Source organism: Melanotaenia boesemani, chromosome 6, assembly GCF_017639745.1.
Source record: "Melanotaenia boesemani isolate fMelBoe1 chromosome 6, fMelBoe1.pri, whole genome shotgun sequence".
Lineage (NCBI taxonomy): Eukaryota > Metazoa > Chordata > Actinopteri > Atheriniformes > Melanotaeniidae > Melanotaenia > Melanotaenia boesemani.
This window is the reverse complement of record NC_055687.1, coordinates 6,357,175-6,370,602: the sequence shown is the minus strand read 5'-3', so window position 1 is coordinate 6,370,602 and position 13,428 is coordinate 6,357,175. Positions and strand designations below refer to the sequence as shown.

Genomic DNA, 13,428 nt, shown 5'->3' with positions numbered 1-13,428 from the left:
TTGTTGGTAAATCTGTTGCTCAGTTATTACGCCATCAGCCATGAAGGCTTGAACATTGTTGAAGAAGACAAATCCCCTCATCGCGAAGCTGCAAAAAGAGGCAAAAGAAGTTGTTCACCATAAGCTAAAAAGCGTCTACCACACAGATTTGACTAGACGGTGTTGCCGTATTTCAGCGTCCAAGATGGCCGCCGCGATGCGCATGCGCAGTCGACAAAAATACGAATCAGGCAGAAATACAGATCTGGCAGCCACATATACCAGTCTTTACATTTTGTTGGTAGACCATTTAAAACCTGACTAAGGATAAAAAATGTACAGCATACTTTTTCAAGTATGTTACCATCATATTTGGTGCAGGAAGAATCAATAAAAATGTCCAATTCTAAGGAAAGTGTTTGCAAGCAAAACGTAAAACAGCCTTTAAAAAAAAAAAAAAAAAAGAAACTAACCCTTTTCCTATTGGTGGAAAAATGCACCACATCAACCAATTAAGTAATTATATGAGAACACGATGCATTTAGTCGCTAAGGAAGAGGGGAAGTTGTGCGAACGACCAAAATCCCCTAAAAGCAGGTTAAGTGCTGCCTCCTGGTGGACAGGAGGACATCCTGGAAATGTCAGCGCTTTCAGTCTTGTGGTGGAAGGTGTGTTTTTTTGGCATGGAAAAAAATAAATAATGTGGCATCTTTTGGTGGCATCTGATTGTTTTGTACATAACTGTACTAAAGCCGCTTGAGACATTGCTCCATTTTGACATATATAGTTTATGCTTATCTGAATTTAAGTTTTTAAAATCAACTATATTTGCATTCTAAGTTATAAAAATGGTTTGTTAAACTGTAAAAACCTCACACAGGTGAGGTTGTGCTGAAAAAAATATACCAAAAAAGGCAGGTAAACAGTTTTAAAGGTTCAATATAAAGGTAAAAACAAAAGAAGCCAAGTATACCTCCATATTATAAACCCCAGAAGCTTAAGTCAGTCTTATTACTTTTGTTTCAATATGGCTTGCCATTAAAATAGTTTTACAGGCTGATTCACGCAGTGAATCTGACTAACTGAGCCAGGAAATGACACAAATAAGTGATTTTATGCTTTTGTGGTGAAGCACCACAAATCTTCTGGGACACCATCTGTGGTTATTTTGACCTTTTCTTTTAAGATATGCTCGACCAGTGTTTTTGAAGCAGAGCCATGTGACATTTCATTAGATGCATCACAGTGGACTTGCAGGGGCGGCTGATGTTTAGGCCGAGAGTGACAACAGCCAGGCTTTTGTTGGTCTGTGTTGGTACATTCTGTCCACAGCCCTTTCCACTGTTTTCTTTTTTCTTTTTAATTTTCTGTCTGTCACTTCCTTTTACTGTCAGCTGGTGTGTTTGTATTCATGGTCTATCAGCCAGACAACAATAATAGAACTTTTATGGGATGGGAAACAAACCGGCTTTGTGTCGGAGATGGAAGGTAAAGACATCAGATTCAGAGAATGGCGTTCATGTTGCTCTAAGGGAATTTCTCCTGGGAATGTTGGGCCAAATAAAAACTATAAATGTTTGACTGGTGTTTTGTTTATTTCTTTTTTCCAAGGTGGAAACTATTAGGACCAGATCAGATGAGCTGTAATAGATTGCTTGGTAGGAAAATGAGGTGATTGACATCTACTGTGGGCTGGACACACCCGTGTTTGAACGCTGTCACAAGCCGCCGTGTGCATCTGCAGCTGTCTTTGATAGTGATGAAATGTTAAACTAGTTGACACAGAACTTCCAGAAAGGGTTAATAGTTTTCTTGTTTATTTTTTCCTTTTTTTTTTAAGCCAAAAAACTAAACATCAGACTACCACTGAGCCCACTTTAGACTCTAATATTAAATGTGTTATTTTAAACCAACCTTTAAATAGATCTTAAAGTCTCCTGCCACTGGTGATGGTTGATTGGCTGTGGTAAAAAGAAATTTATTAGGGTAAATAATGCGCTTATTGGTTAATAACCTGCTGATTATCATCTTATAAAATTAGTTTCCCATGGCTTAAAGAAATGTCTTTGAAAGTCAAATGCCTTGTTTTATTTTAAAAAATATTCTAACATGCATTGACATTATGAAAGCCATATAAACCTAAAGGAAAAAGCAAAACATAAAATTTAAGTTTGAGAAGTGCAAATAACCAGCTAGTCATTCCTCGGATTTCTCTTGGAATTAAAATAATTTTTTAAAAATTGAGAGGAAAATAATCATCAAATCATTTGTATTTACTGCAGCATAGATTTTCAAAAATGGCCAATTTATTGAAGCTAACACGGGCAGAGCAGCTTAAATTAAAGCTAGAAAGCTATCAGCAACGAGTGAAGGTAAAGAAAAGGAAAATCATGGAATTCCTGCCATCCCTGGCATTTTCAGTAGCAGAGGATTCAGAGATTCTTTATATCCCCACAGCACATGATATCTAATACCAGTCTTTACCAGAATAGTTTGTTTTGGTCCATGTGACACCAATCGATCAATCAAATTTTATTTTTTACCCACTTTTCATACAATAACATGTAGCACAAAGTGCTTTACAGATTTTAAAAAACATTAAATACACACATTCACACAGCATACACCACCTACTGTAAGCAGGTCTCAAAGCAGCATTTGGAGGATGAAGCTTCAGCTGGATTGTATTTGTATACTCTGTCTTATAACTGAGCAAAGTCCTGGTAATCTGGTGCAAATGTGAAGAAAATGTAAAAGTTGTTAGACTATTCTCTGTTTATTAATCATGCAAAAGCATTTGTTTTAGATCATCGTGGTAATTTATAATTTAAAAAATATCTTTAAAGGTTTTGGGGGGAAAAAAAACGACATGTCACTTTTCCTCAATCTTTTCCATAATTCGACAGAGTTGATGTTCATTTAATGATATGATCTATTAGCTTGCCTGTCGTCTGCTGGCAGTTGCCCATGTACACTTTTATTTTTAATAAAAAGAGTCCAGAAGTTAAACAGATGGCTCTTGTTGGTATTTTCTGCATCTAAGACTTATTGTATGTAAGAAAATTGTAAAATTATATTTCGGCTTTAGATGCAGCTGTGGCATAAAAATAAACAAATTCTTTTTTGCATTTGTTTGACAAAAAATCCCAAATCAGAGCCCATCAGGAAATGTGCAATTGTTTTCTTTTATTAAAGCAGCTGTTAGAAAAAGTTAGTTCAATATTTATTTAATCATTAAATAAAAATTTATTTTTTTCCTTTATTTAAAACTGAGCACACATATTTAAATGATAAATTCCAACCTCAGAAATAAACTCATATTCTTTCTATGTTTGTGTATGAAATTATGTTTGTTTTATAAATTAATATTTGTGTTAGACTAATAAGCTAGCATTACATCGTCTTTTTGGTATCTATAGCAACAAGGTCATGCCTCTTGTTTCTTTTCTTTTGGTTTTAGCAGTGGGATTTTCAATGAAAAAACAGAATAATCTACATGTCAGTGTGTGTGTCAGTAATCTCAACACACCACCGTGTGCGTAATGCATTCGCAGTGAGCAGGGGACAGTCTGCAGGACTGTTAGGAGACCGTTGACGCAACGAGTTGAGAGATTGACTTTACAGAGAAGACTCTAGAAAGCCTCTGCTGGCTGGGAAAGTCTGAACACTGCATTCCTCCTCTGCATGCCTGTGTGGCTTTAATAATGACAAAGAAACCGAGGGAGGTAGGGAGAGCGTGAGGCAAGGAGAGGTGTAAGAAGAGTAAACTCGTGACTCATCAGGCACAGTGGAGAAGAGTTCACTGAGTCAGAGATGAGTTAAAAGCGTTAGATGGTGGCTGAGCCGTGGCACTGATGGGAAGAGATGACTGTAGGTAGCTGTGAAACAATACCTTTAGAAAACTGGACTTCATTGAATAGCTGTGTAATCATGCAGTGTAATTTCTTAATGAAAGGATTCTTGGAACATTATCTTTATTCATCCACTGATTATAAATTTATATCAGGGTTTGTACTCTATGTAAATGGCCGTAGCTCCCCGCCACAGCAAAATAAAAGCCGCTATGTCTTCAGAATTATTTTGTATGAATGGATCCATATGGACATAAAGTCTTTATATGTGCACATTTTCACACCACAATAAGGGTGAAATTGTACTCAGGAAATGTGACACTGCCCTGTAAATAACTTAATTTAGAAAAATGAACAAGTCTCAATTTCCTGTTCAGTTCTACTGCAGCTCGCTCGAGTGGCGGCGACAGAGTGGAGTAATTGTCACATACTCCCTCCCCAGCACTTAAAAACAAATCCTGGAGGAAACGCTGCTGATTAGTCATCATGCTGGCAGAGGGAACAAATAACATATTATACCTGAGATTAATGTTACTACCTTAAAGTTTAATGTACATTTTTTCCACATTTGTAATGAGCAGCTTTGATTTAAAGTAATGATTACGATGCAATATTTAATTGTTATGGTTCTGTTTGACTAAATTTACTTCAGGACAACTTTATTGATCCCAAAAGGGCAATTCTTTTGTAGCTCATCCACATCACATATCGACAGTCAGTCCTGTCAGCAGCAGCATAAGACTCGAATAAGTTAAGAAGTTTCTTAAAAGAAATTAATTACCGTGATTTTTTTCAAGCAAAATATCAATAAACTGGCCGTAGATGCACAGAACATCTTTCCTGTGAAGATACTGGCCATTCAGCCTTCACGTGCACCCTCTTCGACTGCCTGTTTCATCGATTGCCCTCCACATCCTTTGTGTCCACGGCCCATTGATGCTGACTCCCCCTTTCTTCCTGTCTTGTTAATGTCTCCTCATTGATTTCAGTGGCCAACCGATGGAGCCCTTGGTCCTTTCCAGCAGCCATTGAAATTTGAAGACTAAAACTGTCTAATTGATTTCACAGAAATAATGTTATCCTACTTGTATTACTGCTCAGAAACATGTGGGACCCTGAATCTACATTTCTTCCATCATTACCGCCTAGCATCAGTATGCTGATATGAATAAACAGTAACAACTAGCTTAATTTTGGCTGTTTGCAGTGAAATGGCCTACACGCTGGGGACATTTTATCTACGAAGGTGTCAAGAAAATTTGTTTTTATTTGAAATGTTCAGCAGGTCATACCTGACAAGTAGGGATGTTGTGATTTTTTTCATTTCACACTTAATTGCGGTATTTTACGCCACAATTTGATGTGATTTTCACTTTGTAGTTGAAGCAAAATGGCAACTTCGTCACCATCAGCCCCCATAAGGCATGGTATGACTGGTCCATGTAGTTCCTGGCAATAAACGGCTTCAGGGACTGATGCTACTCTCCAGCCACTGTTCCCGACTCCTCAGTAAGAAAAGTAGCTATTGGCTGTCCAAAAAGTCGCTAGAAGTCACTAATTAGCATAATCAGCCTTATAGATGCTGCCATAAAGAGGGATGTAGTGGGAAAGGCAAAAAATTGATAAAAAGACAACCTAAAAATGTTTAGAACAGCAAAAATAAAGAAAATAATAAAGAAAAAATAATTTTGACAATATTTTCTTTATTTTTTAGTTAAGTTTTTAAGTATTTGTTTTTTAATTAGGAGTTTGGAAAATGTCACAACACTTAACTTTTTAAATATTTTTCTTCACACTCTTCATTAACAGACAGCAGCAGCTTTGTACGTTTCACTTCAGCCTGGACGTCTGCTCCGAATGCTGCTGCTGCTGCTGCTGCTGCGTGAGGACCAAGCCTCGTATGAGCGCTTTTGGACGGGGGAGGGGTCAGCGCAGCACTGGAAGACCCACTCCTCGTTAGGAAGAGTAAACTACGTTCATTCACGTCAGTCTCCAATAATACCATAAAAAGTCGCTATATTTGTCGTTAGTCGCTTAATAAAAAGTCTCTGGAGGGGTCTGAAAACTCACTAAAAATAGCCACAAAGTCGCTATGTTGGTAACATTGAGGAATAATAAATTCCCACAAGACCCGCCTCTTTTCACACATAAGCCAGTCACAGTGGTCGTTCGTCCCCGCTCACACACACATTGGCTGTCGTCTTCTTCGTTGGAGTTCGTCTCCTTTTCTCGCAGCTAATTTGCGCATTACTGTGAACTACTGGGCTGAAGAGGGGAGCAGAAGTTTGTTAGCAACAAAATAAATTATAACTACTACAAGAACCGGCAAATCTATTGGTCGCCATTGCGTGAGTAGATGGGAAATTCACTCACACTGTCTCACATTTTAGTCGCAAAATGCGACCATTTGGTCGCAGTCTGGAGCCCTGCAATTAATTAATTGTAAAAATCCCTTAATATCATCACTCCATAAAAGATTATGTCTGAACCATAACATAACGGCAGATCAGTGTAAGTCGCACACAAAACGAAAATGAAGTTACACAACTTCCGCCTGTGGCTGCTTGTGTTTCTATGTTTTAGTTCTGTGTGAGTTGCAGAAGAGGCCCTTTTATGCTCTACATGTTTTTGGCATACTTGACCTGCATAATTTGGTCGGTTTTCAGGGCCCTTGCAGATGCGGACCCTGATGGAGTAAACGCAGTACCACCAGAAAACATTGGGGCAGTGTTGAGCAATGTAGCTGATGTGTGACCCACAAAAGGAGCAAAGAAGAAGAATATTTATTGGCAGCAAAGATCACCGCCGACTACTGTGCTGCCTCTTGTGTCTCTTTCTGAGGATGAACATGATCATGATCTCCTTCACCATTGCCATGAAACTCACTGTGTATCCCGATTCTGGGTCTACGCACTTTGAAGTGCAGGTTCGTCAGCTACATGCGTCACAGGGGCGCACCAAGCACGGTTTCATTTGGAAGGTGCCTCCGAATCCACCTTACAAACCCACAAATTGTTTGGTCTGTAGTGAAGGCTTCTGGTGGTGCATCCTTTATGGACTCTTTTCTCCCAGAATTCAATGCGCACAAGATGATGGCAAATGAGCAACAAAGCTCTGAAGAGTGTATTTTTGTTTACCTCACTTTAGTAGAAATGTGACAAAGCTTCAGAAGTGCACTCTGCACTGCCCTCTGGTGGATGTATTGCCTAATAACCATGCCCATATACAGGACACAAGTATGCAAGTAGAGACGTTTCAAATGGTTTTTATTTACATGCGTAAAAGGAGCGTAAATGGGCCTTTAGGGTAAGACAGTATGGCAGAGTTATTCCCTCCAAATAAATGGACTCAGTGATCTTTGTTGGATTTCTTTAGTTATAGAAAAAAAGACCAAGGTGTGATTGTTGAGAATGACTCACTAGCCTGTAAACCATCACATAAAAAGTTACAGTGAAAGGAGGAAAAACATCTAATATGACGTCATCTAATGTGACATGAGCGTTTATTTTTCCGATATTTATCTGTTTTGTACCACATTAATGACCTGGACTAAATCAGATTTTCTCCAATCAAATCGATTCAGGAAATTAGTAGTGGTACCCAGACCTAGTTATGTACTCATTGTTTTGTTACCGAGCATTCAGGGGTTTATAGATGAAGCTCCATTCAATCATTTGAATCTACATTTTTGACAAACAAAGAGCGAGAAATTTACAGACTGGCAGAAAATACTGTAAATAAACAAGTAAATCAGCACACAAACATACCTGCTTTGAATTCTCCGGAGAACTATTGGCTCTATTCACTCCCTTTCTGAACTTTTCCCGACATAAACGCCACAAAAAGTCTGGTACATCCCACACAGGCATTTAGATTCTCACATTCGGCCCTTCTGGCAAATGTCTATCACATTTCAAGGCTGCAGTGCATGCGTGAAAAGGGCTTGTGTGTGTTAGAATCATGGATGGGATAAATTACTGAAAATTGGAGTCAAGTTCAAAAGCAGCCTGACCACAACAATCTCAGATTTGAGAGAGGTTGAGTCAGGGCTTTATATCCACTTTAAAACCACTTTCATCTCTTCAAGGCTGTTTAATGCAGGGTGTTAAACCTCTGATGCGTTCACACCTGCAAGTTTAACCTTTTGTTTTTTTTTCTATCTCTTCTCAGATGTGGCTGACAGAGTAGCTAACGCCGGAGGACTTCTCCACCTCATCCCTCCCTGTGCTGTCCTGTCCAGCAGAGTCTGCTTTTCTTTGTCTTTGTCTTTCATAGTGTGTTATTGTTTTTTATTTTTTTTTTTTTTTATGCTTGGACACAACCCACCAACTTGTGAATTCATGATCACATGACCGTGGATATGGACGCAGTCCTGTCCGACTTTGTCCGTTCTACTGGAGCTGAACCAGGATTGGCCAGAGACCTGCTAGAAGGTGAGCTAGACGAAATTATGCTGTAAATATCCTGAAGTGATGTAGAGTAGTGATGGAAGGGTGACAGCATACTCACTGAATCAGTATTCAGTCCCACTTTGATCCTTTTTTTGTTTTTAACTTCCAAAACTGATCAGTGGTCATGTCCATGTATTAGTCTCTATCAAAACTTCTCTTAATTAAGCCATCAAATTGCAACAGAATGAAGGTGAAGCTGGAGTCCTGTTGCCTAGCAGCAGCACAACGTGCAGATAAAAATATGGCTTGAAAATATAATGCACTGCAGCAGCAGCAAGCTGGTGAGCTGCTCCAAACGCTGAAGAATGTGCCTGTAGCCTTTGCATAAAATAAGACATCTGATGCAGCATTGGCTTGTAGTAAATATTTAAACCCATTAAGGATGCTTCATTTGTTTGGCATATAAACAGATTCAAGCTGTCATGTAAGACCAGTTTTCTCAGGCAGATGTTTTTCCCTCCCTGTCTCTTGTCTCTGTAGGCAAGAACTGGGATTTCACTGCTGCGCTCAGCGACTTCGAGCAGCTGCGACAGGTGCATGCAGGCAACCTGACGTATTCGTTCCCCGAGGAGCGGACGTATCTGCCTCCTGAAAAGGAAATGGCCAGGGTTGGGCGGCCTTTACTCCATCGGCAAGATGAGGTGGTGCAAGGTGAGGCCAAAATATATTCAGATGGTAGTTTATATGCAGCTAAAACTTAACAGTCTTGTACTTTTGATCCTGCTTTAATGAAGGTTACAAAATAAAAGTCAATCTCAAAGTCTCCAGAAACACCAGAAAAAGTCACTAGATGTGTTGCTAGTCACTTTTAAAAAAAAAAGTGACGCTAAAGAGATCTAAAAACTTGCTAATTATAGGCACAAGTTGCTAAGTTGACAAAACTGTAAACAGTGGGCCCTCCAGGGAGAAGCTGTAGGAGCAGGGCTGCCCGCTGCAGTGCCTGTTTAAAGTGGGTAAAGGTGGATGGTATTTTGCCAACAGATGCCGAAGTGGCAGTTAAGTGTTGATACCCGTGCTAATTAATATCTAACTAGATACTAAATTTTAGAATTGATTAGAAGCTGAGAATTGATTTAAACATAATTTATTATTAAAGTCATATATATATATATATATATATATATATATATATATATATATATATATATATATATATATAATAAGAAAAAGATTTGTAAAATAATAATGCTACTTCTACTACTAATAATAATAATAATAATGAAAATAAGTGAAATTCCCTGAGTAATTAATAAGTAATTAAGTTAATTTGTTTAACAGTAGTAGGTCTAATGAGTAATACGATTTTTTCCTGATGAGATATAACTTCTTTTTTTTTTTTTTAACTTCCCACCAGTTATAAATGTTAAGCCTATTAAATGGGTCTGATAAATTAGAAATGCATCATTTTTGATCCTCATTCCCATTTTTTTTTTTTAGTTTCTCTAAGGTTTGCTACAAAACACCCTTTTAAAGATATTTGATTTGTTTTTAATTTATCATTTTATGCTCTTTTTATATATATATATATATATATATATATATATATATATATATATATATATATATTCCTTTGTGATTTTATCTGTGAAAAGTGCTACAGAAATAAATGTTACTTACTTAAAACTACAAAGTATTTTCTGTAATTATCTGTAAACGCTGTTTCTCTGCATCTTCTGCCCTGGTCTTATTACAGCTACAGAGAAGCGCCTGTCGAGGGGCATCTCTCATGCCAGTTCCACCATCGTTTCTCTGGCCCGCTCTCACGTCTCAAGCACAGGCGGAAGCAGCAACGAGCCGCTTCTAGACACGCCGTTGTGCACCTTCCAACTACCGGACCTCACTGTGTACCGGGATGACTTCCGGGGCTTCATCGAGAGGGACCTCATTGAGCAGTCGATGATGGTGGCATTGGAGCATGCAGGTTAGCAGAACAGAGCAGCTGGACGGTGTTTTAATTCCACACATTACCATGTTTGTAATGCAAACACAGCAGCTAAGTTCTATTTTTCCACAGGGCGGCTGAACTGGTGGACGAAAGTCGTTCCAAACTGTCAAAATCTTCTGCCTCTAGCAACAAGTGGAGATGGAAACTGCCTCTTACACGCAGCCTCGCTCGGTGAGTTTCACACCTTTCAAACAAGGCCCCAGAGCCATGCACGTTTACACTCCATCCGTTCTCACTTAGAGAGCTTCACTGTTAGCTTATGCGCTAATTACAGTATTGAAATCCACATTCACTGAGCCTCTGTGGCCCCCTTACAAGTGCAAAATTCATGAGGACCCAGCTAATGTGAAGACGCTGTTTAAGAGCTTGTAGTATTTAATAGTTGAACCTGCTGCATTCAAGGGATTTGCAAATATATGTGTTTATTTTGTCAGGATGATAGGGTAGGATGTGTCTTATTAGTTTGCTGAAAAATCTTCTGGTACATGTACATAACTTCATTATTTAATCTTTTTCAAGTGACGTCGTTCAGAAGATTCAGTTTCTAAAAGTTGAGTGAAGTTACATATAATGGTTACAGATGTGTATTACATGATGTACAGCTGTGTAAAACAAGTGTCTTTTTTCCTTTTGAAATAACTATAGAAGGACACAACATTTAAATCCAATTAAAACCCAGATGACCCAGCTTTCCACTGCACTCAAACGCAACATGTCTTTGTGGTGCTTTGAGGAGTTTTCTCTGGTCTTCTTACAGCTACACAGTCTCAAAACTCCGTAGCAGAACCTTGCAGAAATGCTATCTGATCCGTGTACGTCAGGCCTTGCGTACACGCATGTAACAGTTTGCACAAGCAGGAACCTTTTTGAACATGAAAATCAATCAAGTTTTATTTCCAAAGCACTTTTCATACAAAGAAAATTACAACTCAAAGTGCTTTAAATAGCCAGTAACATAAAACTGCTTTTCTCTTCCAGATCCTCCACGACACAAACCCATAAGTCACACACATGCATAGAACTTAATAAAATGCTGATAAAAGTGCAGATGTCATTTAATTTCATTTAATTTCTTTTCATTTAATTTTATTTCATTTCATTTTATTTGTGCATGAAAATTTATTGATAATAGAATTGATGAAGAACCGACGATAAAAGATTACCATTTAAAAAATAAATAAATAAAATAGGACAGTAGAAAATGGAATGGACAATGGTATATAAGACATGGGTTGAATGTTGAAATAAGTTCATTAAAATTTTAATTATTTAAATATGTTAAATAAGTAATTAATAATTCAGTTGGTAAGACAAAATCAGGGAATAAACTAAATTTAACATAATAGAGTAGAAAATAAATAAATGTAAGTAAAATACTAATTACGAATACAAATAAGATATCCAATTAAAATCTTTATTAAAAGGGTAAGTCTAAAGCTTTCTTTTAAAATTATGAGCACCCCCAGATGACCCCACATCTGCGTGCAAAATATAAATGATTGTGCATTTTTGCACTGTGTGCATGTGTAAAGTTATTTTTTAAAGTTTATTTGTAGTGAATAAGCCTGTATTGTTTTCTGCTGCAGGTATGTGGGGTTTCCATGACCGCGACTTGATGCTGCGCAAGTCTCTGTATGCGCTGATGGACCACGGGTTGGAGAGAGAAGCTTTGAAACGGCGGTGGAGGTGGCAGCAGACCCAGCAGAACAAAGAGGTCCGTTCCACAGGCTGCACATTTCTCTCCATTAACTTTGTTAAAATGTGAACTCTGTTATGACAGTAGCAGACTAAAACACACAGAGGAGTTAAAATTCAACTTGCAGGTTAGCAACAGTGATTTAAGGTGGAAAAACATGAACAAACAACTGGGTTTTTGCAAACATGTGTCTGTATGTTTCCTACAATGTAGAGCTGTTTTACTATTATTAGAAGGGGAAAAAAAGACCTTTGGAGAACATCCAAGCTAGCATGAGTCATGGATCCATGCATCAGAAAGACCAGAACAGGATAAAAGCCTTAAACGCTGCTCTTCTACATTAATCTGCGCTATGAGAAGAACCAGTGGACCCTGAGCTGGGGTCGCTGAGTTAGCCACACAAGCTAATGATTGCTTTTCCCAGTGCTGTAGAGTTAACCATCCTCTATGAGAGTTTCACATGATTTCATATAAGAGTAACTCAGGACCAAATCCAGGATCTAATACCCAAGAATCAGCCGGTGAGTTATTAGCCAAATGACACAATCTGTAACAAAACGAAGCTGCGTTGCACAGTGTTAGAAAAATCAACAGAAGCATTTCATTAGAAAACATGACTTACAGGACAAGTTCCTGTCTCCATTTGGCTGTTTCTTAAAGGGCTTTCTCACAGACATGGTTCTGGTTCTGGCTCCATTCTCGAGTCTCTAGAACCTCCATGCTTCTGGCACACCAGTTTAACCAGGACCAAAGTGGTTTCCAAGTAAACAAACATTTTGGAAATTTGGTTCTGAAAGTTGATGGTCACGCCGTCAGGCTCCATTTTAACCAACTGTTTCCCATAAATAAACTATATATTCAGAGGACAGTGAATTTCATAAGATGTTAGTAAGTCAACAGGAGCTTATATAAATCGCCTACTGACATTTAAATCAGTTGCCAGGCAACATAATGCAGCCACATTTAGGTTTTATTCTAAGTCAGTGGTGGGGAACCCTGGTCCTCGAGGGCTGCAGTTCTGCTCCAACACACCCGATTCGTATTTGCTTCAACCCGTCAGACTTTTCCTGGTGAGAGGGTTCAACACATGTTTAAATTAAACATCATGTGACAGATACGCTCAGCTGTCAAATCTCGCTTTCAAACCTCATCACGGAGTAATTTTCCATAAATCACTGAAACACTGAAACAAGAAGCACAGAGGACAGAAAAGAGTCCAACTGAAATGTCCTGATGAAGGGAAAAACGACGGTTTTACTGAGTCGCTCTAAATATTCTTAAAGTTCAGAGCTCAGATAACGTGCTGACTTTAATCAAGTTTTTGAGGTGAAACTTTCATCGAGCAGTTAGATGACTGGATGTACCACCATGGCAACATGCTAATTACTACATCAGTCACTAACAGTGTTTAACTCCATCATATATTAGCAGTAATATCTCAGCCTACAGTAGATACCATATCATGTCTTTGCTTTATACACAATCACAGAGTCAAAAAGAGGCTGT

At 38.3% G+C, this 13,428-nt stretch overlaps 1 protein-coding gene across 2 annotated transcripts in view; it reads left to right on the top strand.

Annotated features, from left to right (window-relative positions):
• Positions 1-13,428, top strand: part of otud7b (OTU deubiquitinase 7B) — a 45,302-nt gene that overhangs the window by 20,043 nt on the left and 11,831 nt on the right. For both annotated transcript variants that reach the window (XM_041987835.1, XM_041987834.1), the window contains exons 2-6: positions 8,001-8,263; positions 8,762-8,932; positions 9,975-10,202; positions 10,296-10,397; positions 11,813-11,940. In XM_041987835.1, coding sequence (XP_041843769.1) covers positions 8,179-8,263; positions 8,762-8,932; positions 9,975-10,202; positions 10,296-10,397; positions 11,813-11,940 — 714 coding nt within the window. In that variant the 5' untranslated portion in view covers positions 8,001-8,178. The remainder of the gene's footprint in view (positions 1-8,000; positions 8,264-8,761; positions 8,933-9,974; positions 10,203-10,295; positions 10,398-11,812; positions 11,941-13,428) is intronic.